General features: G+C 41.6%; 1 protein-coding gene across 3 annotated transcripts; it reads left to right on the plus strand.

The window, feature by feature from the left end:
* The first annotated feature begins 715 nt into the window (after window positions 1-715).
* esrp2 (epithelial splicing regulatory protein 2) lies at window positions 716-27,503 on the plus strand. Of its 3 annotated transcripts, XM_033627005.2 has the most exons (17): window positions 716-869; window positions 1,043-1,195; window positions 1,638-1,766; window positions 9,429-9,542; window positions 9,839-9,953; window positions 10,129-10,224; window positions 12,853-12,907; window positions 13,429-13,539; window positions 14,243-14,375; window positions 15,096-15,138; window positions 17,864-18,165; window positions 19,110-19,343; window positions 20,268-20,466; window positions 22,014-22,218; window positions 22,317-22,515; window positions 23,840-23,941; window positions 26,002-26,140. In XM_033627005.2, exons 2-16 carry the CDS (start codon window positions 1,064-1,066, stop codon window positions 23,924-23,926), a joined length of 2,154 nt encoding a protein of 717 aa, XP_033482896.2. In that variant the 5' UTR covers window positions 716-869; window positions 1,043-1,063; the 3' UTR covers window positions 23,927-23,941; window positions 26,002-26,140. The 3 variants fall into 3 exon arrangements, with proteins under 3 accessions (XP_033482896.2, XP_078016973.1, XP_078016980.1); XM_078160847.1 differs by lacking the exon at window positions 716-869 and having other exon boundaries at window positions 876-1,195; window positions 13,432-13,539; XM_078160854.1 differs by lacking the exons at window positions 716-869; window positions 23,840-23,941 and having other exon boundaries at window positions 876-1,195; window positions 26,002-27,503.
* The last annotated feature ends 34 nt before the right edge of the window (window positions 27,504-27,537 follow it).

Genomic DNA, 27,537 nt, shown 5'->3' on the forward strand with positions numbered 1-27,537 from the left:
AGGTGTGCCTTGAGATTTTGGCATACCCTTTGTTGTGCCTTGGACACAAACAGTTTGAAAACCACTAAAACCACTGCATGAAAGTACAAGTTTGCCTGTTGCAGAGCATTGCATTGAAAAGCCTTTTTACGCACGCCTGTCCATCCTGTGCGAGGGATCCCTCTTCAGCTGCTCTACCTGAGGTTTCTACCACTTTTTTTACCTGTTAAAGGCATTTTTGGGGGAGTTTTTCCTTATCTGCTGTGAGGGTCAAAGGACAGGGGGATGTCAAAGCCCTCTGAGACAAATTGTGATTTGTGGTATCGGGCTTTATAAACAAAATTTAATTTAAACTAATTGAAAATGATTTATAAAATCAATCAGTTTAGTTGCAGTACAACACAGCTCCTGACTTCCACATGTACAAAACTAATTTTAATGGAGAATAATAGTGTTTAAAACCCTTTAAACACTCTCAGAACATTCACAAGTTGTTCAGTGTCTGCAGGTGTACCTTTGAGGGTGCTGTGCCTGTAGCAACACTCTCCACAATCTATGTGAAACATAAGTAGGCTACATGCCATGAGGTATTACAGCCCTGTTTGCCAGGCTACTTCCTGGTTCACCAGATCTGACCAATGATATTACAGCTCCAGCCGCAGAGTCCCGCCCTCACCTTTCCAAACCAGCCAATAGGCGACGCCCCTGGAGCTCTCCTCGCGCAGAGGCCGAGCCACACAGGTAACTCAGGGAAAAAAAATAGAAAGGAGAGGAGGAGAAAAGACTCAAGGGCTTGTTATGGAGTTCGTGTGAAAGAAACACGGATTTCCACCCGTCTTTACCAGTTAAACCAGTATCTCTGGATAGAGCACACTCAAGTACTTCAACAGGTAGAGTCTCTGACCGCAAAACTCTTTCGTGGCTCCTCTGAAAATAATCTCCCCCTTTTTTCTCTCTCCGTTTACCTCAATTGAGTTTCCAGCCCTTTTGTTCGCTCTTCTTATCACTTGGAAAAAGGTGAACCCTCGTGTTATTTTTATTTTAATCTTTGCTTTAATTGTAGTTTTTACCCTTGTGGTCCCTGATGGCTTCGCACAGTGATACTCTGGTGGTGTTCTTTGGGGCAACAGCTGGTGCAAATGGGGGTAAACTGGGTTCGGATGAGAGGGAAATAATTCTCTTGGTGTGGCAAATTGTGGATCTACATGAGAAAAAGGTACGGACCTTTCTGACCCGTTCGTTCGTTGTACGGTTTCTTATGTACCCAGAGTGTTTGTGGCATAGTGTCTACCTGTAGTACAACAGTATGTTTGACATTTAAATCAACATGGTGTGCTCTCTGAAGCCGTCCGTAGCCTGCTTCACTCATGCTAACGCTAACCTTACATCAATTCACCATCCAGCCGCCTCACCTTTACAGGTGTGCGACCGAAATTTAACGAGCAGGTGGGGACATGGAGAAAGCACACTGTTTTGGTTTGGCATGTCAGCTTTTTCTTGATGTAAACAACGCTTTATTGACAATAAGTGCTTTTTGCAACTACATTGTCAATTGTTTGTTTGTTGCTGAATGTGGGGGTTTTAGTCTGTAAATTGGCTTACATTAGTTTTTTCCACGCTGTATCCTGCGCCATGAACCCCTGAAAATCCCTCCACAGGTCGGGAAGCTTCATAGATGTCTTGTCAAGCCAGACACTTTAGAGCTGACAGACCAGTGTAAAGAGGAGACAGGTGTGACTTTGGACGACATCATCAAAGCTGAGCCCCTGGACAAAGTTCTGCAACAGGTGAGTCTCACTGGTCACTTTAAGGTACCTTTCTACATAAGGAATACTCCAATCCTTCCCATGTAAAATAGGCCTCAAAAGTCCTCGTCCTGAATTTCCTAAACCCCCAGCTACATCTCATAAAACCTCTTTGCCTTCACGAACATTATGAGAAATTCAGAAGCCAATTAAACCGAGACAACCTTCCTCTGACAGTTAATGCCCGCAGCGAGATGAGACGTGACAAGCCTGACTTGAGCTGTAAGTGAATTTGAGGAGTGTCAGATTTCCCCTGATGACCTTTTAGAAAAATGGTCTTCCACCTGGCTGAGATGTGTCATTGGTTTGGCCCCTGACAGTTAAACTCTGCTGACAGTTTGCAGGAGCTCCGGGGTTAGGATGGGCAGAGCCCTGGAGGCATCTGGAGATAAGGAGGAGTCGCAGGTCTAGTCTTGTCTCGGCCTGATGCGAGCTGCAGACATCTGGAAGGCGGAATGTTTACCTGGGACCGCACCTCTGTTTTAGGCTGTAGGACAGACAGGAGGGGAAGCTTTGAGATCTTTGGCGTCATCCTCTGCGCGGCATTTTTTTATGGCCCAAGATGTGAATTTGCTTTCTGGTTCCTCCCTGTTAAATGGTGTGTTTTGACAAAAGCGCTTGTGTTGCCAAACATTTTGTTTAATCACCTGTGCAAGAGTTTTTGCTTGCACCCGCAGCACCTTTCCCACCTCTCCAGTGTGTCACAGTTGAAAAACCACTTATTATCATGCTGGATCAGCGGGTTTGAGTTGATATTAGTGCTGCTGTGGTCTCAATACCGTGTATGCACAAGCAGGATGGTTTGGATAGTCAAATGGAAATGGGGTTGCTTTCTTTTAATGCTTTTTAGGGCTTCATAGCCACGATGCTGCTTAGGTTAATACACTCAAACGCATAGCCTAAAACAGTTAAAATCTCATAGGAGTTTGGTCCAAATGCTGAGGTCATCTGTGCCTCATGCAGACTTGGTAAGACCTCAGCTCCACTGTAGGTTAGTTTGTGTGCTGAACCTTCAAATATTAACCCAAGTAATCAGTTCGTTCTTTTCATACCTTTGTCTCACAGGTTACTTTCTCTCGCTATTGGTCATTCTGAGATTAGTTTTATCCTTGCTGATACAGGAGAAGTAAAGGAAATGGACATTTTTTGAGACAGTTTGAAGCACATGTTGTCTTTAGATGAGGTAGCCCAGTCCAACTCAGTCATTAATAGAGGGAAACAAGCAGTGACCTCTTACTGGTGGGTTTGTTGTGTTGACCTGTGTGGTCAGAGCCCCCAAGGACATCAGTTTCTCTCCTGTCGGTGAAAGATTTATTAAACGTGAGAAGGCTGGAGAGATTAGTAGGGCTGCTTAACACTTAGCTTCCAGTTTATTAATTTTGTGTGCAGTTGGATCTGTGAATGCTTTTGTCAGTTGTCCCACTAACATGTTTTAGATAATGCTTTTCCCTCACACAAACTGAAATACTGTAAGTTGAAGGATAGTCATGAGTATATGTTAAGATTCAACCCCCTTCTTTTACGCCACCGCGTGCAGCAGCTCAGGTTAATGTGCTGTAAACATCATGCATTATATAGTCTGCAGTGATGTCTTACACTTTTAATGTAATGAATTTAATTATCAATAATTTTCATTCTTAGTTCCTTAGTTTCAGTGCAGAGTCACTACACGGCAGCAAACCAAATCCAACAGCAACACTGATACTCCATTTTTGTTCAGAAAATTGGCAATTGGAATTATTTTTAAGCCCTTTGTTTGATGTAGGTTTTACTACCGAGATCAGCGAGCTCAGCAGTCGAGAGTTCTGCCACCACTGTGTAGAAAAATGTTGAATTTCCTGAAACTAGTTTTTTACGCGAATAGACCCAATAAGAAATTTTAAAAATTATATTTAAAAAAAATGTGTGTGAATGATAACATGTATACAGATTCTGTCAAGATAAATTAATGTGTAAGATGATGGCTGTAGATGACATGCTAGGACTCGAGCATGTGCGCTTATGACTGTAGCCATGTCGTGTGAGTGTATGTGGGTGTGTGCGCGTTACACACCTGCAGTTCAGTTCCTGGGCTGATGGATGGTTTAGCTGCTGACTGTACAGGCCTGGCTTTAGTCTGGTGCACTGACAGCATGTCACAGCCTGTAGGGAGCTGCACATGATGTGAGACCTCACACACATTGTTGTTGTTGTTGTTGTTGTTCTTGTTGTTGTTGTTGTGGTGGTGGTGGTGACACCATCTTTCAACTGTTTTAGACCACAGCCAGAAATACTGTCAGCTCCGGCATTGATTTTAGTTAGTGATTTGGTGCTTTCTTACACAATCTGCATTATTGTGACATAGAAAACATGATGAATCACATCCAAGAGTGATTCACACAACCTGGACTATAACAGTACGGCAAAAGGCAGCTCAACGATGACACACAAAGATCACTCTGGTTTGTATGAACCCAAATCTACGATGACGAAGTTATTGCTGTGTGTGTCTGAAGACTCATAAGACCAAAATGTCAAGAATTTTGATGTTTTGTGCCTGTTTCTGCATGACTGCGCTGGCATTCATGCAAGAGGGCAAGTTATTGAGACAAATCTGGCCAAGACAGGGGATTGTAGGAGGTGGAGAATAAACTGCAGTAACCTGATTACATCAAAATTATGTTTGCACTCATGTCTAACATAAGGTAAACGTAGATATTTTTCAACCTGGACCCCATTTTCCCATGTTTTTGTATCTAAGTGAAAAACGGGAATAACAATTTTTGAATTAGTCTAGTATTGAGTGAGAGCGCTGCATCAGACAACCCGCGAAACAGGCTGCAATGTAATTTACGTGGCAATAACATGTCGTCAACGCATGTCCACTAAAAGTGCTTTTTTTTCCACTGACAGACTCAGTTTCTGACAAAGAAATGTTTTTCTTTACATTTGTGGCCTGTTTGGCGAGTTTAGTTGTTACAGGAAGACAATAACAGACTTCAAAATGAAACTTCTCCTCAAGTGAGACTCGGCTAGACATAACAAACAGACCAGTACAAGTGAAAGATAAAGAAAAATATTTTGTTTCTTTGCAAACACTAACAATAACATTCTGAGCCTGTCAGTGGCAAAAACAAGCGCTTGTAATGGACGTACACTGACGGTGTGCTTCTGCCTCTACAGGTAACATTATGGCCCACTGTGCGTCTGCTGCACTCTCACTCAATACTGGTGCACTTTAAAAAGTTTTTGTTCTCATTAGTCATTTACACACAAAACATGAAAAAATGGGGTTGATAAATACCAAAATTTCCCTTTATTTTGTGAATGTATTAAAGATAAATGTTATGTAAGAAAACCTAGTAGTATACTTTGTATGACACAGCAGGTTGAAGAGATGTTTTCTGAGACAAGAACAGTTTTCCACACTTTAAACATTTTTGTGGATTTTACACACACTGGAAACTGGTTTTCTTCTGGGTTTTAGACACTGATTTTAGTTTGGATTTTTTAATAGTCATTTCTTTGATCATAGAATGCTGTGGGTGCTTTTCCTGTGCTCGGTCTTGTGATGCAAATGCTCACAATGTAAAAACCATGTAGAAGTGAGTTAAGATTACACATGACCTGTGAAGTAGATTTGTTATTTACATGATCACGTGTGATCTGTGTTGATTTTTTTTCTCCCCAGTGGATCATTCTGAATATAAGCAAAGTAGAACTCCTAGTGTGCTGATGTACTGTGACTGTAGTGACAGCGTGTGTTTGACTTTAGGTGCTGTAAACGGTTACCACAGGGACTGCCCTGACACTCCCTACTGCTCTTATCGGAATTTGTTTCAGCCACCACCACCCCACCTCACCTCTGCATACAAACAGTCCGGCTTCAGTGGAGAGCAAACTCTGATAGGACCATGTTCAAAGGCCACTTCCTCCCCCTCATCTGTGGAAATGCTTTGCAGAGGGTAGACAGAGACTGAAAGTTGGTTTAGGAGAAATGTGGATCCATAATTTGTGTGGGTCCCAAAATAGTTTTTGAGAAACAGATGGTGATTTTAAATTGAAATAAGATAAATGACCTTTCTTCCTTCCTACAGTAAGGTGGCATTATTATATCAGAATGCCACTAAGGCATGATAACAATGATTGTATCATTGGAATAAAAACCCTGTTTGTTCATTTGTTTATTTTTAGTAGCTGGATGCTTATTGGACAACATCACAGAAAAGTAGAATGTAGAACATCAGTAATAAGTGGCTGTGTTGTATTTCACACATAGCACATTACAGGCCTTTCACATAATCAATGAAATGCAGCTAATTTAAGGTGTAAACAGTCAGGTCTGCTCATGAGTTTGGTACAGTAGCCTTTTATCTTTACTGATCTGTTGTCACTGTGAGATTTGTCTTCTGTTCAGCTTGTTTGCTCAGTTTAAACTGTGGTTTTTGACACAGTGGAGAAAGGGAGTGGGTGTGCCGCTACGCCATTTAAAACATTTGCTTTTCTCTCAGTAATCCGGCTTTAGTAATTGGCCAAGGTGGAGCTGCATGCGCAGTTATGAGCAAACATATGTCCTGTTATCACTGTCAACATGAAATTGTGCAGTATGGCTGTGCTTAAAATGCACGGCTGGATTAATCCATACAACTTTGGAGTATCAAAGTTTTGGATTTTTGTGTTTATATACACAATAATAATGACAGCATCAGGTATTGAGTTGGATTAAAGGAGATACCTGTTTTTATTGGTATTTTTAGCTTTCAGACACACGCAACAAAAACAAAGTAAAGGCTGTACAGGTGACAGAATATGCAAAGTCAGAGAATGAGGGAATTTAATTTCCGCGTGTGCCTTTTTAACTTTTTGTTTGCTGCTTACCTTGACAGTAACAACTCCCATCAGTGGCTATCAGTGTAGAGGCTTTAATTCGGAGTGTGCTGTTGAGGTTTGTTGATACTGTGGTCAGCACAGTTAGTTCATTAGCAGTGCAATATGCTAATTGAATTAGATGTGGCTCAGAAATTTTATATTGTGAGTGTCATAATTAAAGCACCTTAAATAGATCTGTCCTCTGTGCACATTGTTTTACAAATAGTTTCTGGGTTCCACCTTTTAGTTACGCAGAATATTGTCACTTGTGCATTGGGTGTGTCCTGTTACGAAACTGTACCTGCTGACCTGTTGTTCTCACATTAAGTTTATCGTACCCGCCCTTAATCAGGATCTCATTTAGGTGTGGGATTAAAATGACAGCCAGCACAGCACATCTGTCATCTAGTTATCCTGTTGTGTATCTGTGGCACCCATGTCAGTTAATAACCCCTTATCAGATCCTGGTCACCATGACAACATTCAGTTATTCAGTAGTTCTCAGACGATATAAAAAGCATCTATATTGTCTTAATGTGTTTTTCTTGTCATAAATGTGTGCTATTGTTGCTGTTATTTTTGCCACAAATGACTTGTACTAAATTTCAGACAACATAGTGAATCAGTGTAATTCTGTTTGGCTGCCAACTCTCACTTTAGCGCTTACCACCTTTAATACGTGAACCTTATGCATCTAATGTGATACACTCACTTGCTTAATGTAAACCAACTGTCTGGAAGAACTTTGTGGTGGAAATGTTGTTGTTTTCCTTCTCAGTAGAGCCATGACAACATTTTTAGACATTTTACAGGGTCCTGAGTTTGCATATTGCTCGAGTATTTTGAACATTTGAAGTATTTCACATGACCTTGACCCGGAAAAAAGCAGAAACATTTACAGGGTGAGGTGAAATAGGCCAAAGGGCTTAGTCGAAAGAATGGTAATGGCTGTCCATGTCTCTTTTTTTTTTTCGTTTTCACTGGGGATTGCAAAACAGAGAGAACTTACAGAATTAATATATGTGAAATATAAGCCTAAAGTGACCAGCAATTCTGTATAGATCAGCCAGTGTTCTCGGGCCCACTGCAAATACCCAGTTCTTTTTTCTCAGATTGATGATTCTCTCAGGTTTCTGTCCTTCCACCCCAAAACCCCCTTAATCTAACCCAGAGGCATTTGTTCACTTGTCAGCAGCTGGCTGGTGTTGCCAAATAGCCCTGCATTTCTCTTTGACTGTTAAGAAGCATGCCTCGACACGCACGTCTAATACTCTCCCACTGTCTGAGGATCTGTCATATATCGCCAGTGGCCATGTGAGGCGAGCCAGTCGTTGGGTTTTGGGTGGTCTGTTCACCCAGACAATCTAATTTTGCGCTTACAGAGGTGACTTTGAGGGTTCAGGAGAGAAGAAGGGAAAAAAACCAACATAACAATTTTCTGAGGTGGCCAATGACACGAGCAAAAGCTGATCTCCATCTTGCATGGGAGAATTGAGCAGCAAGTAAATACAAGAGGTATTTAAGTCAGTGTGACTTCAGAAAGGTTTTGTGATGTCAATATTATGCAAAGTGATTCAGGTTATCGTCATTAACAATGAATCAGCTCACTCCCAGTTATGTGTGAAAGTGTTACTAGAACTGCAGAGCTCACTGAGACTCACCAGTTTTCACTTGTTTTGTCCTGCCTGAATTGTTGACTCTGAGTGGTTCTTAACCAAACTGCAGCACTACACGATGAAGAGGTGTAAGCAGCCTCTCCCTGCAGTCCCGGATAATCAGACTTTATGGTATACATCCAGCACAAAGCAACCTCAGATATTTTTTTAATAATATGGTCAATATGGTCATATGCAAAAATGTGAACAAATATTACACTTGCGTCTACCAGAGGACAAAAGTTTATAAGCTCTTATATCTTTATAAGCTTATAGAATTTGAAGGCTCTGTAGCTGTGAGTTTGTTGTTTGTGAGTCTTTGTAGCACTTAGTGGTCAAATTTTACATAACAAAGCTACAAAAAATAATTTCAGCATGGCTGCTCTTGAAGAGGAGTCCTCTAAAATCATGAAAATACTATAAAACATTATCAGAAATACAGTCCTCTGACCTCAGATATCATTTGCCTAAGTGATGGCCTCTGTTGACAGTTTAATGCTGCCAACAACAGGTTGACACAACAGAAGGAGTAGGGCTCATTGAATGTGGTAGTTATAAATAAACACGTACACACGTAGGAGTTGCTGGTATTTAGGTTTGGGTGTTGGGGGCCATTAAAGTTTACGTAAAGAGGAGGCAGGCAGGTCGGACTCGAATGAGTTGTTTTTCCTCTCGTCTGGCTGTGAGTGTTTGTCTTGCTAAGAAGAGAAAGCGGTGATCCTGGTGATTAGTGTTGTGATCATTCCTCTCCTTTGTCTGCTCCCTTCCTCGCTGGGCAAACACTGAAACCTGTTAGACCAGCCTTGTTCCTTATGAGAAACAAACAGTCAAATGTCAAACACAACACCACCTTCACTTGTCTGCCTTTAGATTAAAGTACACTGTGTAATGTGAGATAAACGCTGTTTGCACAGCGGATACTTGAACCATATTTGACCCATTTCTATGAAGTCATTAAATGCTTGTGAATTAATGAGTTAAATAATCCAAAATAAAGATACTTTAAGATATATTTAATACGTCCAGACTTGATATCGACTATCCTACTTTTCTACTTTTGCTGGGTAAAAAGTCTTAAATACTCTTCTAATAAAATCCATGTTAATTTTCTTTTCTCCTTCTGCTCTGTTTCATAACGCAGTGCCAGCAGTCAGTGTCATCAGAAGTGAAATGCCTCGGCAGAAGCTCCTTCACGCTATGTGTCGACAGTCCCCTTGTCATCCGACAGGCCCTCCACCCCGAAGCTTCCAAAAAGGTAATGGTTACAAGTTAATTTTTAGACATGTGTTGCAATTAAAACAATAAGCTTCAAGTCTATGATTTCTTTCCCTCGTGAAAGTGTGCAATGAACTGTATTAAAAAGTATTGAATTTCTTTTGAATTATTTCCTGCTTTTTTTCCCTCATGGTTGTAACCCTGACCCAAGATGATGTCAGCATGTACAAACCATTTTCCTCTTAATTCTCTCTCTTTCATCTCTCTGTCCACTAGTTTCCTGGTGTGCCCATTAAGTCATACTGAACCCTTTGTTTTTCGTCTCTTCCTTTTCAGAACCTTGTCCTTCCTGAATGTTTCTTTTCGTTTGTGGATGTGAGGAAGGAGTTTCACAAATGCTGCCCCAATGCAAGCGCTGTGCAGAAGCTCACTCTCGCCTCCATGTTGGAATGTATCCTTTACTAGTGTTGACATCTTATTGATTCATTTTGAAATCAGTTTAGGTTTACTGTTGTAAAAGGACGGGGGCACAGAATCCTTACAGCATGACACATCAACAAATAGAAAGTACAAAGTCAAAATAACAGGGTGCTTTAACTGGTCAGTGTCCTTAACAGTGTGTGTAGATGTTGGTCTCCCTGCTGTGTCAGAGCAGTCGATGGGGGTGAGGGAGGTGAGCAGCATGGTGCAGCTGATACTCTGTGTCCTGGCTGAGCCTTACAGTAAGTAACAGCCACACTTTGTGACCTAAATGATCTGACATTTAACTAGATGCTGAATGCCTTCCATCTCCCATGGCACTGCTAGCAGCTGAACCTAAACAGTGAACTACCAGAGAAAACAGAAAATTTTATATGAACACCAGTCTGGTGTCATGCACTAATGATAGCAGTTATTGGTGTGTGTTAACCTATTTTGACCATTTGATGCTTTGGGGTCTATAAAATCAACATTGTGACTGCATAACTGAAGTCTTTCCATTGTACCACAACTAGAAGTAGTTTCATCACAATACAATATTATATTGATTCTCCGCACAACAAGAAGATATTTCCTAATATCGAAAAGTCTGCCATAATATGATTTTGATTCGATTCAGGGGCCTGGGATCGATATTAGATAATATCATATGCCCATTATACACAGTGGGTTACAGAAGAAGCTGCCATCCCCCTTTCTTTTTTTTTTTGCTTTTGGCAATAAAAGATAAAAACAACACATAAATAATTGTACATAGTTGTAACCGGTTAAGTGCTCCAATAACATGCAGAAAACACGGCTTAACAACAAGAACATTTAACAAAAGTATAAAATTCAGCTCAGTATTAACTGTCAAGGTTCATCGACTTTGCTAGTGACCATAATTAGCTGAAGCACTTTTACATTGCATAAATTAGCCGAGTGGCTAGCTGACTTTACCTTTAGTCATAGCTTAACAAATTAACAAATTACATTTATCATTTATGCCACAGTTGGTTAAAGTCACTGTGTCTCCCTACAGACAGCACAGTTGAATTTCAGCTTGCACGCACGTCAGCCTAAAATTGTTGGAACAGAGCAGCGAAAGCAACAAGTTAGCGGACTGGTTTGCCGTGTTTCCTTATTATTCCACCTCGTAATGGCATTGTATGCATATTAAGGGTGGGCGATATGGCCCTAAAATAATATCATAATATTTCAGGGTATTTTTGTGATAACGATATTCTTAATATTCTTGACGATATGACAAATTGGTAAAAAAAAAAAAAAAAATCATAATTAATTTAAGAAAATAAAATTGCAACAAAATAAGTGTTAGGTTGACATGGAAAACTATAACAGTTTCACTTTGAATATTCAGTAAGAACTAAAGAAAAATTATCTCATTTCTTTAGTTTGTAAACAACAACAGTTAGTCAGAGTGAGACTCAGATTCTGAATACAATATTGACAAAAAATGTACCCTGAGATCTATCTATCTATCTATATATATCTATATATATCTATATATATATATATATATATATATATATATATATATATATATATATATATATATATATATATATATATATATATATATATATATATAAAATCTCAACAGGTGATTTCCTTCTTTCAACAAAGTCTTAATCATTAAGATGTTTCCCACCTGGACCGTTTATGCTCTGCCATTTCTCCTCTAGTCATCACTCTGTAACCTGTGACAAGCTGTTATGATACCAGAAGTATCACACATTCACACGTGTAGTTTTTTGTTGAGCTGCGAGCAGCACGTAGGTTTACATTACCAAAGGTTTATGACAAAATCACTTAACAACACTGACTACCATGTGCGCACAGCAAGAGAGGAGAGACGCTGAATGAGTTTTCCTCTGAGGGGACGGTAATTTGCAGTAATTTGCTAAAAGAGTCTGTGAAGTCGGGGCCTGCTGATAAAACATTCAGGACGCCCAGGCCTGGCTGCTCCCCTTTTTGGAACCACCGCAGAGTTTGTAATAATTTCAGCCATGCTTGTTGTTACCATGGGTAACAGTATGATAATGTCAATATGTCAACAAGCCGAAATATCACGAGTACCACGATGTGAATTTTTCATATGATACTAAAAATGATACCGGTATTATCGTGAATGAGATGATATGGCACAGCCTTAATGCATGTGGCATGTGTTTTGTCTTTTGATCTGTCTTTTCTCAGCGGGGAGTGAATATTGTCATCATTCTTTTCTTGGCTGTTTTCCATTGTCTACTTGGCACTGTTTGATGGTTACACAGAAGCGTCATGGGAATTTTAAAATAAAGGCGTATCTTAAAGATATGGATCAGCGTTTTCCCTTTGCACGGATTTATATTGGATAATTAATCGTTAAATCGATGGATCGTTAAATTACTAACCACAACCATCTTGCCTCGTTTTTTATTTGAATGGAAACTGGAACAAAGCCCAAATATTCACAGAGAACATTTTTAACTAGAAGGTGTGGTAGTTTGTTGATCATTGAAGAATGTCTGGATTTTATTATTGCTAGTTAATGAGCCAGATATACTTATATTTTACTACTCTATACTGCATTAGACAATTTACTGTAGTATGAAGAAACTGTAAGGTGACTCCAGATATGTTGCAGTGCAAATAAATCAGTGTAATCGGACATCTTGTGTCTTGACTGTGGCAGTCGCCTCTGGCTTTACCCCCTTAATAACAGCCAAGTATGTCTTTGGGTGTGACAAGTAACAGGAATGCAGAGGGCTTAAGACACACTGCTCGGCTGGGCGAACCTGTTCACCATAGGAAAGAGAGAACATTGTTTTGGACTTTCAGGATCCAACAACACACTCACTCACACAATTTTCTTTTTTGTTTTTTAGATCACAAGTTCTCCTCTGTTGAAACAGTGAAGTACAAGTTCGATTCCGGCACATGGTATGTATGAACCTTTCAACACATGTACATGTGTCTCACTCCATCTTTGCTCCCAACACACCTGTTAGTCTGTTGTTTACAGACTGACACCCCCCCCCCCCCCCCCCCCCCCCCCCCCCCAGCCATATTCAGCTCTCAGACCTCGGGCCCTGAGCATTGATTACAGCAACAAGGAAACCACAAGTGTGTCATTAAAGCTGTCCAACTTTGCCATCAAGTGCTTACCTGGCTATCTAGTAGCAGAACACCAAATCCTGCTGCTCTCAGACAGTCAAAAGCTTATCACCCTGACAACCCGCTGACATTTAATCATGGGAGTGTGTTACTGTGTTAGGCACTTACTCTGAGTTGCCTCTGTGTGTCTGCAATCTGTGGGCAATCTGTTCACATTTAACAAAAGCGGTGGTGTTTCTCCTGAAAGCTGTAGTCATCTGCAGGGATGTGTTTAATAATCTACTTATTCTTCCTTTTCTAAATATGATCAGAATATCATTAATGTTTTCTTTTTTCTCCGTGTTCAGCAGTAAGACAGAGCCGGTGGACAATGAGACAGTGATCAGAGCGCGGGGGCTTCCATGGCAGTCTTCAGACCAAGACATTGCTCGCTTCTTTAAAGGCCTCAGTATCGCAAAGTATGTTTAACCTGAACTCCAGTAATTTGTGACTTTTTTTTTTTCTTCTTCTTTTTTGAAATTGCTGGTGCTCACATGTTTGCCACTGTGATTGCAAAATCAGTTTTGATTTTTTTCAGTGTTTGTAGGTCATATAAAATGCTCTCTTAAATGGAGCGTTCTAAGATTAGTGTTTAATGCTAATGTCATGGGTTTAAGTGCAATAATCATTTTTGTACAGTAGGCTAGGGTAGACTTTTGAATATCCATAAAACCTCCATGGGACAGGTGCTGGATATCAAAAAAATTAACTTGAATATAAAAGAAATATGCTAATTCTGGTGTGCATGTACTTTTGTTTTTGTTGTATTCAGTATTTTTTTTTTAAACATGGCACCACATGTAATCTTATCTTGCTGGGAGCTTGATAAGAAGATTCATGACACTCAAACGTCTGTATGTTAAAGATGCAGCTGGGACTAGCAGCTGGTTGGCTTAGCTGAGTATAAAAACAGGAAGGGGAAACTGTTACCTTGGCTCTGTCCAAATTGTTATAAAAAAATTCCCTAGTGTGTTGAACTATTCCTTTAACTGATATTGCAAGACCCTTGACTCTGTTAACCTCACTGTTAAGTACCTGTTGCTAAAGTTTTATTCCTGACCGTGCCTCCATATCATTAGCTCTGTTCGTACTCATGTTTGTATCTCTGCACCTGTGTTTCAGAGGTGGCGTGGCCCTGTGTCTCAATGCTCAGGGCAGGAGGAACGGCGAAGCCTTAGTTCGTTTCATCAACTCAGAACATAGAGACCTGGCCCTGGAACGCCACAAGCACCACATGGGCAGCCGCTACATTGAGGTTAGATTTAGCATTTACGTCTTGTACAGTCATATTGTGATTTGGTGTGTTTTTAGAATATGCTTAGCTGAACACAAGACGCCTCTTTAAATCCTTTGGTACAGGGGTGTAGGACTGCCAGAGTGCGACAGAATTTCCTCCAAGTTAGGAAACAGAATATTCACATAATCCGGTTGAAATTCATACACATTTTTTTAAGTACTTGAAGATCAAATTGTCACTAAAGCTTATGTCATGCAAGATAGACAGCAAAAAAACAAATGGAAATGTCAGAGTTGTCACATTAACATTTAAGGTATGTTGATTGATTTACGGCGTCAACTCTTGCAGAGTAACGTGAGAAAACATTCCACCTTAAATGTTGCCGGTAGCTGCTGGCGGTAGCCTTTGAGAGGCACAGTGAATTAAATTATTTGTTCTCAACCTAAAGCTGCTAACTGTCAAGTAGTAAAGATAAAAAGCAGCAAAACATCACTTCATTTTATAGTTGAAGTTGACTAATGTATGTAAACCTGCTACAGTAGGAACAGTGGTTACATAACCTTCGAAACGAGCCCCAGGTTAACTGCATATGCACACGTGCATCCTCATCATAGGTGTGCTGCAGTACTTACATAGCACTACACCCCTGCACAGGTAGTTGATGTGAGTCTGTATATTATCTTGTAAACTAAATGATGTTCTTTATGGCTAAACCCAGTTTTCCTCTCGTCTCTTCAGGTGTACAAAGCCACAGGAGAGGAATTCCTCAAGATTGCTGGAGGTCAGATTTCAGATGTTTTTTCCTCTTTTCTCTTCTCACCATGTTTGTATGAGGACGGATGGTGAAAGGCTTTCTGTTAGTGTGAGGCAGACTTCTATTTCATGGCTTTGCCGCATCTTTGAGGAAAAACAAGACCACATCTGTAAAAGAGCAGCTCTTTAGTGACCGTAAAATAGGGGCTCTCATATGCGCTCTGGCTCTCTCTCCTGTTACCTGTGTCTTTGCCTCATCCCAGTGACTCTCCAGTAGCTTATCTCGGACTAATGAAAGACGCTTTGTGAGGAACGTCCCCCTCTGCTCCCCCTCCCCATCCCTTCCTCACCTCCTCATTCCCAGCCCAACCCTTCAGAGGCCAGTTGGAGAGAAATTTCACTCTCGGCTAACAGCAGCTCACCTGTTCAGTTCAGCCTCGAGCTGCACTCCCCTGAGGGAGAGACGGCTGCCGGCCGGTGAAAGGACCGGCTCAGTGCTGCTACAAAGGGGGTGTGAAGAGACAAAGGCAGGGCCTGGGGCCTCTGGACCATAGAGCAGCAGCCAGCAGTGACACAGGACAGAGATAGCAGACAAAGAAACACAGTCACACAGAGGAGATAACTTACAGACCTGCCAGTCTGACTGTGGACTTTACTCAGATGAGTTAAGATCAGTACAGATTGACAGCACATTGGACTTTAAGCAAATAGTTCAAGCTGACAAGACACAAGTGCATTTATCAATAGAAATGAAAGTAGTTCACAGTAAACTTGTAAATTAATGTATAATCCAAAACATGTAGGGGCGGATTAGAGGACGGCTTACGACTGCTGATGGTACAATGTGCATCACCTACACATGCTGTCATGAAAGATATTTATTGGACTAATATTTCAGCTCAGACACACCCATAAAGTTTTGCAACTGAGTGCAATTTGCCCTTTATTTTGCTTCTGATTGTTATTATGTCTGTGGCAACATATAAATGCACCAAGCTCACAGCAGGCAGAACAATGGCAGAGAGAAAAAGAAAATTGAAATCTTCAAACTGCAAGCTACAGGTCCTGATCGACGCGGTGCAGAGGAATGCCTCAGAACTTCAGGCGAGAAATTAAAATGAGATAACCATATCTGGGATTTAATACCTCAGCCTGTCAGTGCTGTTGGTGTTTGCAATTGCTCACCTGCAGACTGATCTGAAGCACAGGACAGAGGAAAAAATATCATTCAATACCTCACAAGCTGCTTAAAGAGGCAGACACTCCTTAGAAATGCTTCGGTTGCCTCCAACCTTCTGACGACACTAATAATTTCACTTTAACTGCCTGTAGCTATCAGTGTGGATCTCAGTTAGTGGACAATTTTGCAAATTCATGCAAATAGCATAGTAGCACCGAGATGCCATTCGTTTGGCTACACAGTTGGGGGTATACATCACCCTTTGTAAATGCTTTGAGAATTATAGTTTTTATTTGTCTTCTTTGTGCAGGTTTAGCAGCTGCAAAAGCCGGGCAGTGCTTTTGTGAATTTGCCCCTTAGTTTATCAAGCATCATCACTGCTGTTTTGGAAAATGAAATTTGATATCGTACCTGTTAAATTCAAGGAGTTGTTTGACCTTTTACATCCAGTACAAATAATAAATATGGGCCCAGTGGCTAGTAGCTGAAGGAACAGGGACAATAATACCCAGTTCTCATTAAGAAAATGTAGATATTGTGGCTGGTTAATGAAACAGTGTCTTGTCTCATACAAACTATGAGTCAGTGACCTTTATATCCACAATGTTTATCATTTAATCACCAGATGACAATCATACCTTTTTATAGGTCATCAAAATGCTTCTTATCTGTGTGACCATGTGATCAATGAAGCCACATAGTTAAAAGAAACACTTAATGCTGAACTTAATGCTAATAAGTTAATATTTCCTCTTAGTTTTTGCAACACTCACCCCAAACCTATTTCTCTTGAACTATAGCAGAATAAAGAGGAACATGATGTAAACATAGGAAATAAACCAAATGAAGGTGATTGTGTAATCGGGGTCAGTGAACAAAGCTGTGTGAAATATCTCACACACACACACACACACACACACACACACACACACACACACACACACAAATGTGTAAACTACAATGTATACACACTTTTTTTATACCATTGTATTTCTCCCTTGAATATCTCAAGGTGTATCAGGCCATTATGGGCAATATTGCAAGGCTGAATGAATTGTCTCTTTTAGATAAATACATTCATGTTCCCACAGAAAGATCTCCAGTAATGTTCATGGTCCTCTGACTTTACATCTTGATTCTTCTGGTGCTTTGGTTTACGACCAAACACCTGCACCAAACGCCTCATGACATGGGCCTCAGCTGTACGTAAATTTGCATTTCCTAGGAAAGTGAAGGCATGATCCGCCTTAGTCTGCCTCTGAATGGCTGGTAGTCGTTGCCTTCACTGCTGGGGTTGGTTGCGTTCAGGCAAGAGGAGTGGGGTAGGTGAGCGTTAGGCTGAGAATGTCCGGGTAAGCCAATCAGAGGCAGAGTAAGGCAGGTCATGCCTTTATCGTAGCATAAATTTAGACACATCCTGGTAGATGGTTTCAGCCATATTGCTGAATCTTAGTGAGTGTTGTTATAATCAACGACAGCATTAAAATATGTGCTTTATGAGAACATATTGATGAGTGTCTCAGGGATGGATGTATGATGTCAGGTGTATAACCTTGCCGTCCTCTGACTCTAGGTACATCTAACGAGGTGGCCCAGTTCCTGTCCAAAGAGAACCAGGTGATTATCCGTATGCGGGGGTTGCCATTCACCGCCACACCCCAGGAAGTGCTGTCCTTCCTCGGTCCTGAGAGCCCAGTTACAGATGGTCCGGAGGGTCTGCTCTTTGTCAAGTACCCTGACGGCCGGCCCACCGGTGATGCCTTCGTGCTCTTCTCTTGTGAAGAGTACGCCCAGAACGCCCTGAAGAAGCACAAGCAGATCCTGGGGAAGCGGTACATCGAGCTGTTTCGGAGCACTGCAGCTGAGGTGCAACAGGTAAATTCTTTTCCCTTTACCGGCTGGAGATGTCAGTTTTTAAGATTGTTATGGGGAAAATGTTCTGACATTCTGCATCAGAGGATTCAAAATAGATGTGATGTAAGAAATACAGAGGCCATAGGTGTTGTGTGTGCTCCTTTTTAAATGAAAGGATTCGTTTTGAGACACCCTCTGCAAGATGTTTAATAGATTTGAGTTAGATTTAGGTTTGCATTTATGTTGAGTAATTCCAGAAATGTCTGTTTCAAAATAACATTAAGAGAGGGAATATGAAGAGGGGAACTTGTGGCTTTAATTTTCTATTTTAGACACAAACATGTTTTCCTTGGCAGTAACTGGAGCACTATTTGAAACTTAACAATCTAGTCATAATAAAAATGTAGAGAAATACATGCATTTTATTTTCTCACATACAGTGTTCTTGAGAAAGACTTCTTGTCATCAGTGAATAATAAAAAAAAAGTTCCCCTTTTATGTGTGACATAATTCAACATGGGCTGACCTCAACAGAAAGGTCCCTAAAGTACTGATGTCATGATAACGTGGAAGAGTGAGCAAGCATGATACCGAAAGTATGGATAGAGCGCTGAGACTTCCAATAAATCGGATGATTGTGGAGTTTGCACAACAGAAAAATAACGTTTATATTATTGCACAATGTGTTTGTATATTGTTTCTGAGAAACTGATGTGAGCATTTTAGCTGTTAGCTTGTTCCTGCTGGCTGTGAAATGTTGACAAATAGACCTGATTCAGCCTTTTTTTTTATGTTTTTCTGTGTATTTTTTTATTTTATCTAATTTGCACATGCAGAAATTTCAATTCAGTTCCTCTCTTAATGGATAATGGTGATAAATGAACTTTGCTAACTGTAGTAGATTTCAGGCATTTGCAGAAAACAATAAGTTATGTCTCTTGATTCATCATTGTCCTCTTCACCAGGTCCTGAATCGCTACATGTCTGCGCCTCTTATCTCCACACTGCCTCCTTCACCCATTGTGCCTGTCCCAGTCCTCGCCACGCCTCCCTACCTTCCAGCAGCCAGCAGCACTCGAGACTGTGTCCGCCTCCGTGGCCTGCCCTACACTGCCGGCATTGAAGATATCCTGGAGTTCATGGGAGAGCACACCATTGACATCAAACCCCACGGAGTCCACATGGTCCTCAACCAACAGGTCAGACTGGTGGGGGCTCATGGGCTCAGGCACACCTCTAACTGTAAAGCTCCATGTCTTAAAGCCATGTAAAATGTCATGTGTCACCCTCAAGTCTCTTTATGGAAAATCACTATATTAGAGAGAAACATTGCAAGACAGAACAAGTCCCAGCACACTTCACTTTCTGAGGATATTTAAAGTAAATTTACATTATGATATTGTGGTCCGACCACAGCAACAACTAAAAGAAGAAGAAGAAACTTAAATGGATACCGCAAAGTCAACCGCATCGCTCTCCGTTTTCCCCAGAGCCTAGCAACTGCCAACAACACAGGAGGACACACTGCACTGTATTTTTCCACAGTTGCATCAGTTGTTCCACCATTTTCGCTACTGGAGACAGTAGCTGCAGAAAACTTAAAATTACACTCCTTGGGGGATAGCTACCGATAGCTACGAGGGAAAACAAAAGTGTTTTGGTTGTGCAACGGTTGACACACTTCCTTTGTGCCCTTAATCAAGGCTTCATTTTCCCATGAGGTCGTACCCAAACTGAATTGCATTGTGACAGCGAGGCTTATAGGGAACCAATCTAAATGCAGATGGTGTCATTATTCTATTTAGTCATTACATTGTGCAATCAACATTTACATCACAGTGAAGTTAGTTAAAGCAAAACGTGTCTGTTTCCACATAGATAGAACAAAACCCCATATATTTAATTATATTGATATTTATTAATGTATGTTAGTGTTGTAACAGTTATTTAAGATCTCAAGCTGTGACATTTTATTAAAATTTAATGTGATTACCCGGCCCTGTTCTTCACCAAATTTTTGCCTAGTCCATCGTGTGATTTTCACAGTCAAAAGGTTGATAGATTGACGCTTTATTCTCACACTCATCGTCTTTCTTTCTGTCTGTGTCCTCCTCTGTCTGCAGGGTCGGCCCTCTGGCGACGCTTTCATCCAAATGAAATCATCTGACAAGGCATTTATGGTGGCCCAGAAGTGCCACAAAAAGACCATGAAGGACCGTTACGTTGAGGTGTTCCAGTGCTCCACAGAGGAGATGAGCATCGTGCTGATGGGAGGAACCCTGAACCGCAGCGGCCTCTCCCCTCCGCCCTGCAAGCTCCCCTGTAAGTGAACTCTACTAAATGGCTCATAAAGCCACCAATTCAGCGTGTCAGTGTTTGGATCTCCTGTTTTCCATCAGATGTATTTATTGAGACACTGATCAACTTAGAAATGCTTCCTGAACTCTTTGCTATTCTTTCTGGCTGCATTGTGAAAGTCATATCATTTCCTAGAAATGATAAGCTATATATGTATATAATATATATGGTTATCGCTGACTTCCTTTGAAACAATGATGTCAGAGACTGGACTGATGCAACTCTGTACTTTGCTCTGTTCTGCCTCATATCTGTCTCTGGTGCTGCAGATTAGATTGGGATTTTTATGTTTGTGTGTGTGTGTGTGTGTGTGTGTGTGTTTGTTTTTAATGGTTATTTACCCTTTTTATTTTAGATTTATAAAATAGTTTCCTAACAAAGTTGGGTTTGCTTTTCTTCTACTAGAATTAAAGTCATGGTGACTTCTTTGTTGCACGTAGTTTCACCCTCACTAACCTGGAAGCACTTCAGCCTCCGCAAGGTCGGCAGCGTTGAGTGTCACTGTGTTGGCACTGAGGGAGACCGCAGCTGTCCACAGCCCCACACTGAGGGTGGCTGTTTGTATGTAAATACATCCATACCAGCATTTGTGTATGTTTACATTGCAGGTTTGACGGCCTGAAGGGCACAGTAAGCTTCATTAATAAAATACCTAGAGGACAGACAATGTTTTTGGCAGGCTGTCTGGTGTCTAATGTGTTGTGTAAAGAAATTATCTGTTTTTTTTTTGGGGGGGGGGGTGTCAGTCTGTTCTTAGTGTTCCAATAACCAGCTTCCTTTGCTCTGACACATGCAGAGAGTCTGCAAGAGCGGCTCAGACAAGTCGACAGTTGGTTATATCATCTGAACCACATATTTGAAAGTGAAATGAAAGATTACGTTCTTACCAAAACCGACAGTGATAAGAGTCTAAATGTGTGTTAGATCTTGCGGAGCGTTTCTGTCAGACTTAAAGTTTGCAAAAGATGATTGTAACTTCAAAATAACTGTTTTGGGTAACACTTTGGATTCATGTAAAACCTGTCTGTTTGAGTACTTGTGTTGTTTGCCCTTGTGTGCAGCTGTGGCTGGCTACCAGTGTCACTGTGTCCCTAAATGTTGGCAGTGATGGGAATGATAACACATGACACAGGTTGTGTTTGAAATGTAAAAAAGCTAGGGCTGCAGCTAATGATTATTTACATCATTGATTCATCTACTGATTTGTTTCTTGATTATTTTTTGTCTTGTTTTGTCTGACTTTCTGACTGACTGCAGTCTGAACCCTAGGATCTAATATGTCTTCAAGACTCATAATGACTCATGATCCTGTCAGGATTAACATTATAGCGTAACACATGACACATTGTTTCTGTACAGTTTGCAGCATGTTGAAACCCCCATGCCGCATGTTGTAACTATTCATTTACTGATTCTTGCTACACTTTACTATGGGCAGGTCCGTGCATGCACTGAACCCAACATGTAAATGACCAGACTCTGTATGCATATATCTGTGTCTGTCTCTGCAGGTCTGTCTCCCCCCACAGCCTACGCTGCCTTTCCCACCCCGCCCACCATTCTCTCTGAGGCTGCCCTCTACCAGCCCCCCCTGCTGGCTGCCCCCAGACCATCTCAGACGGCCACACACAACCCCGCTCACACTCTGGCCTACTACCCCCCTCAGCCACACCTGTACATGAATATGAACATGAACTACACAGCTTACTATCCCAGGTTAGTACGTCTGCAGCGAAGTACTAGGTGAGTGAAACACATCTCTCTTTATTTGTACTTTACATATTAACTCTGTCTCTACTCTGCTCTGTCTCCAGCCCCCCAGTTTCTCCCTCCACAGTTAGCTACTTTGCAGCTCCACCAGGAGCAATGGCAGCAGCAGTCGCAGCCCAACCCCACCCAGCTGCAGCCGCCGCCTCCTCTGTGTTGCCTCAGCCTGGCGCCCTGGTCAGGATGCAGGGTCTGCCCTACAACACTGGAGTCAAGGACATCCTCAGCTTCTTCCAGGGATACCAGGTCAGCACTGAAATGAAGGCACAGATCTAAATGTGTGTTGGTGTTTGCAGGGATGTTAGGATTACCACCCAAAGATGCCAAGTGCGTACATTTGTAGCCATATTCTGCAAAAAGTTGCCACCATGTTTATTGGCAGAGAGAAAAGAAGATGTAGTTGTATTTTTATTTAACTGTGTGAGTGAGTTTAGCTCTGGCATTGAAACACTCTCACACTCAGATTAAAGCTGCACCTTCTTTCCAGAAAGACCTGTGTGGTGTTAGAGAAAGTTGTGCCAACTATTTACAACAGACGCTTGATAATGGTTATGTTAAAGGCTGATCAGTGTAACAATAGGTAGTGTGGCTTTATTTGTAGATTGTGAACGCTTCCCACAGCGTCCAACCTCACATAATAAAGTCTAGAGCTGTCAGACCACTGAGCTCTCAACCCTGCAGCTAGGAAGAGTCACCCGTTACCATTGGTGCTTCTTGTTGCAAAATCACACCACAGTAGGATTCAATTAAGAGACATGTGTGCACTTGTGCTCTCCTCCCTTCCCTGTGCTGATCATATTTTTTCGCTGCCAGTCCAAATTAGGTGGAGTCCTCTGAAGCAGGTATGAACCCTGACAGGTGTGGCTTTAGGCGGTTTGGCACGCCGGGGAGGGAAGAGGGAGAGGGGTGGAGTTTGAGATGGAGGGGTTGTGCTGTTGTTGTTGTTGTTGTTGTTGTTGTTGTTGTGGCACAGAGCTTGGGTTTGCTGTTGGTCTGTTTGGCTTATGTCATTTAGTACTTTGATGTGTGTGTGTGTGTGTGTGTGTGTGTGTGTGAGAGAGAGAGAGAGAGATGTACTGTAGCGGGTAGCCAGCATCAAATGCACACCAAAAAAGACATCTTTTTCTTTTTACATGCTGAAGGATAATTGTCAGTCCATGAGGTGTGTGTGTGTGTGTCAGCTAAGCTGACTCCAGTCCTGACTGTTGGCTGAACTACCGTAATTGTATCCTTACTGGAGTGAGTGTGTGTGTGTGTTTTTCTGGCTGCAGTAGCGTCTCTCTCACTGGCCCTGGGTGATAAAACAGTTCCCACACCAGAGCTGGTGTCCTTTACCACACAATCCCATGCTTAATCACCCTGTGTGGTTCAATAGAGTCTTTTCAGGGTGTGTTTGTGAGTGTCTGGTTTGGTGTGTTTATTTTTTCCTCATCAACCTCAAGTATTTTTTAAGAACATATACCCTTACTTCTTGTGTGTGTGTGTGTATTAAAAACTGTGTACTGTGATGTGTGACACAATATGGAGACCTCCCACCCTCACTGTCCGTTCATTATTATGCTGTCTGTAGTACGCCCCTGACGAGTACAGCGGCATGGTTCAGATGAGTGAACAGGCCAGGAGTCTGATTCAGCCCAAAGAATGGCTCTGTCTTTAGGGACTCACCCCCAAGGTAAGAGGAGCCGCCAGACCAGAGAACCAGAGTGGACAGAGAGGGCATGTCCTACACTTAAATCACATATATGTGTTTAAGCTGATGCACAAATATGCAGCAGTGGACATTACCCAAGAAGCACTGAGTTGGTGATTTGCTGGTCAAGTTAAAGGTTAGGGATGGGTTAAGTTTGATTGAAAATTGGGTGTATTTTTTTTTATGTCTCACACTAGGCTACAAAAATACTTGCATTAAAAGTAAATATATGTAAACATCGAAATATAAGTTTTAAATGATGGTACATCTTTCAACCCGCAAATCACCAAAGCACTGCTTTTTGTGAGTTTAACAACTTAAGTACACTCACTGAATCAACATTAAAATCCACACACCACACACGCACCATTATACACACACGTCAGCTCAATAGTAATTTGACAGGACTGATCTGTACACGTGGAATGCCCGATCTAGCCAACGGGGTTCTGAGCTCCTGACCCGGCATGTCGGCCTGCTGCTTCCCAAACAAATCTGCCTCATAACTCAAGTCTGTCCTGTAGGCCTGCTAGGAGTGCTGAGTCCTGACACGTAAATAGTGGTGAACAGGCAACATGTATTACACAGAATGTAGGAAATATAAGAGACACTGCTGTTTGATGTATTTTTAAATCCTCTGATGCAGATAGTTTGCATGTTGTAGATTATGGCCACTCTATGCAGGAAGTGTGTTATTAAAAGTATCACTTTATGATATCATTTAAGACATGAAATAATTGATTATTGGCTTTTGAAAACATCTAAATCTATTGATCAAATGAACATTTAAAGGCCATATCAGCAGAGGCAGATTATCTGTCTGCAGGATTTTTATTTAAAGTGAACATTACTGTATTTCACTCAACCTGAGAGGAGGAATTACACCATTAGAGGGACAGTTCACCCCAAAATCAAAAGCATATTTCTCATCTTACCTGTAGTGCTTTTATCAGTCTAAATTGTTTTGGTGTGAGCTGCAGAGAGTTGAAGATAAAGGAACTAGAGGACACTTAGCTTGTGTCGCTCAAAGCAGCAAAGAAAAAAACATTTGAGAAACTCGACAGCAATATCTCTTTCCAGAGGTCCACCTACCAACCGTATCACCAGGCAGAAGGAAGTGTGCATCTATTATTATTATACAAGAGGCTCGCTGAGCCCAGTGGTGTTCTATGAGCTAGCAGTAGATGCTCACTTCCGTCTATGCGGTGGTACAGTTGGCAGGTGTAGCTCAGTAGACAGAAAATAGTTCCTACATGAAACTGCTCGCAACTGTCTGTGGATTATCTTGAGTAACCAGGTCATGATTTCTGAAAAGAGACATTGCTGCTGTTTTCTTTGTCTTTGAAATTATTATTACTGTTAGCACTTTGAGCACCACGAGCAGAGTGCCATCTAGATCCATTATATTTGAGAGAAGACAGACATCTCTACAGCTGATATCTCCAACACTCACACCGAAACAATCTAGATTCATAAATAGCGCTACAACACACAAACTGCATTATCAGTCAGTCTTGATTCAGCACTCCTACACTAGACCAACTCTTGAATATAGTTTCTGAACCAGTTCCCCCCTCACTGCCTCGACTGTTTCCAGTGAACGTCCTAAATGCATGACGTCCCTCTCTCCTGCTCTGACATGTGATTCTCTAACATACTGAATTAACTGATTGCTAATTTAATCAGTGAGTTGTTTCATATCTTTCCATTTTCTTATTTTTTTTGCATCAAACTTGATTTTGATGCAAGACTTGGATGCATGCAAACGGATAATACCTGTGTGTGTTGGCACAACCTGCCTTGTGGGTTTCAGGTCCTCTGGGAACAGCATGTACTCTGCTTCTGCTCTTTAAGCTCTCCCCATTAATCTCTTTTTTCTACCTAACTGGACCGGTTTGATGAGACAAGCTTTTCCCAGGGCATTGTTCATCCTCGGCTTTGTGGGCTCCCCCTGGTGGTATCACACTGCAGCTGCATCAAAACAAGTTGCTCTTATTGTCTCACATTGTTGTCCCGTGTTTCTTTTGTTTCTTTCTCCGCAGCTGCAGCCAGATGCCGTTCTCATCTTGTACAACTTCAGCGGCCAGTGCAGCGGCGAGGCCTTGGTCACCTTCCCTAATGAGGAGATCGCCAGGCGGGCCATAGCTGAGCGCTCCAACCACCCTTTCTACGGCCAGCAGGTCTACTTGGTCTTATGTAACTGACCACTAGCCCTTCATCTCTTTCCTCCTCCTCCTCCTTCTTCTGTGGTTTAACCTCCCATTGAAGAGCCCTCGCCTCCTAAATTCATTCACCAGCAGCTCTCCTTGTTGATCCCGGTGCCACTTCAAACACCTGCTGAACCTCCCCCTTTCCCATGAGCCGCCATTATTAAAACACAGCTGACACAGCTGGCTGTGACACTCCTGAAGCTGCTGTTGGAGTTCGGACATCCACTGGTGAAGCAGCTGATGTCAGTAAAGCTTCATTTATCGGCTAATGACACGGATGTCACACGTAGCATTTCTGTGCGTCTTTACTGTAATAGCTGGTTGTGGAGACTAGATGGTGCGGAGCCTGGACGAATACGCATGTATATTTAAATGCTCTATATTTGTTTCCCCGTACGACTGTACAGATGTTCATCCTGAAATGCTTGAGGCTGTACAAACCACATCTGCACATGATCTTTGTTGTATATTTCTAAATTTTCACTCTTAACCACTACAAGTTTTTGACTTTTCAGAGTTTATGATCTTTTGTGTTGGCTCGATGCAAACACAGATGTGTGTATGTGCATGTACAATGTTTATTGAGTTGATGGCCTCCAGCTGTGTGGTGGTGCCATTGAATAGAGAGAGAAAGAAGCCATACGGACTGACTTCAACTACTGAATACCAGAGGGAATATCAGCCTGTACTGCTCAGCTGACGTGGAGACATTAAACCTAACGCTGAGCTGCAGCAACTATTAGTTAAACTACAGCAACACCGCAGAAGTGCCAGTGTATCATCTAATTTGTAACTTAATTTTTGTTCTATAAAAAGCATTTATGTGTGACACACAGCATGTCTACCCATTACGATCTATTCTAAGCACTGCACATGTATTTGCTCCAATCTGAGTTAAGTGACAGAGCGTCTGTGACAGAGTAGAATGACAAATTAATTCTATTTTTATGAATCCCATTAGCTTTTGTTATGAAATCTAAAAGAGGACAGGCATATCGTGAAGCCTTTTACAATGATCGACCTCAGCTACTAGATCTCTTCTGTTTCGGTTTCCAGACTATTTATAACGATCGGTCTGTAGCTGCTTTAATTCCTGGTATGACGACCGAGTACTGTGTGAAAGCTGCGTGAGTTTTTCCTGTGACAGGCCTGCCGACAGCTGTCTTAGTATTTTTTCCCCTCTTTACTGTGCCTACATTACCCAGAGTGCAATACTGGCCCGAACAAGGCTAGATTAACCTCTGGTGGCAGAGGAGACTTGTATTTTTGTTGCAAGTTTGACACTAATATGTATGTATGTGTATAAGACTGTAAACAATAAATGTTGACACTGATGTGTGTTTCATCTGGTCTCATTTAAAGACACAA

This window comes from Epinephelus lanceolatus, chromosome 2 (genome assembly GCF_041903045.1).
Source record: "Epinephelus lanceolatus isolate andai-2023 chromosome 2, ASM4190304v1, whole genome shotgun sequence".
In the NCBI taxonomy this organism is placed as follows: Eukaryota; Metazoa; Chordata; class Actinopteri; order Perciformes; family Serranidae; genus Epinephelus; species Epinephelus lanceolatus.

Bases quoted from the DNA above. Each gene is read 5' to 3' on its own strand.
- esrp2 (XM_078160854.1), top strand. From the start codon at position 1,064: ATGGCTTCGCACAGTGATACTCTGGTGGTGTTCTTTGGGGCAACAGCT. The intron at 9,954-10,128 runs GTATCCTTTACT...CAGTGTGTGTAG, and splicing joins TCTCGCCTCCATGTTGGAAT to ATGTTGGTCTCCCTGCTGTG. The intron at 22,219-22,316 runs GTTAGTACGTCT...CTCTGTCTCCAG, and splicing joins TACACAGCTTACTATCCCAG to CCCCCCAGTTTCTCCCTCCA.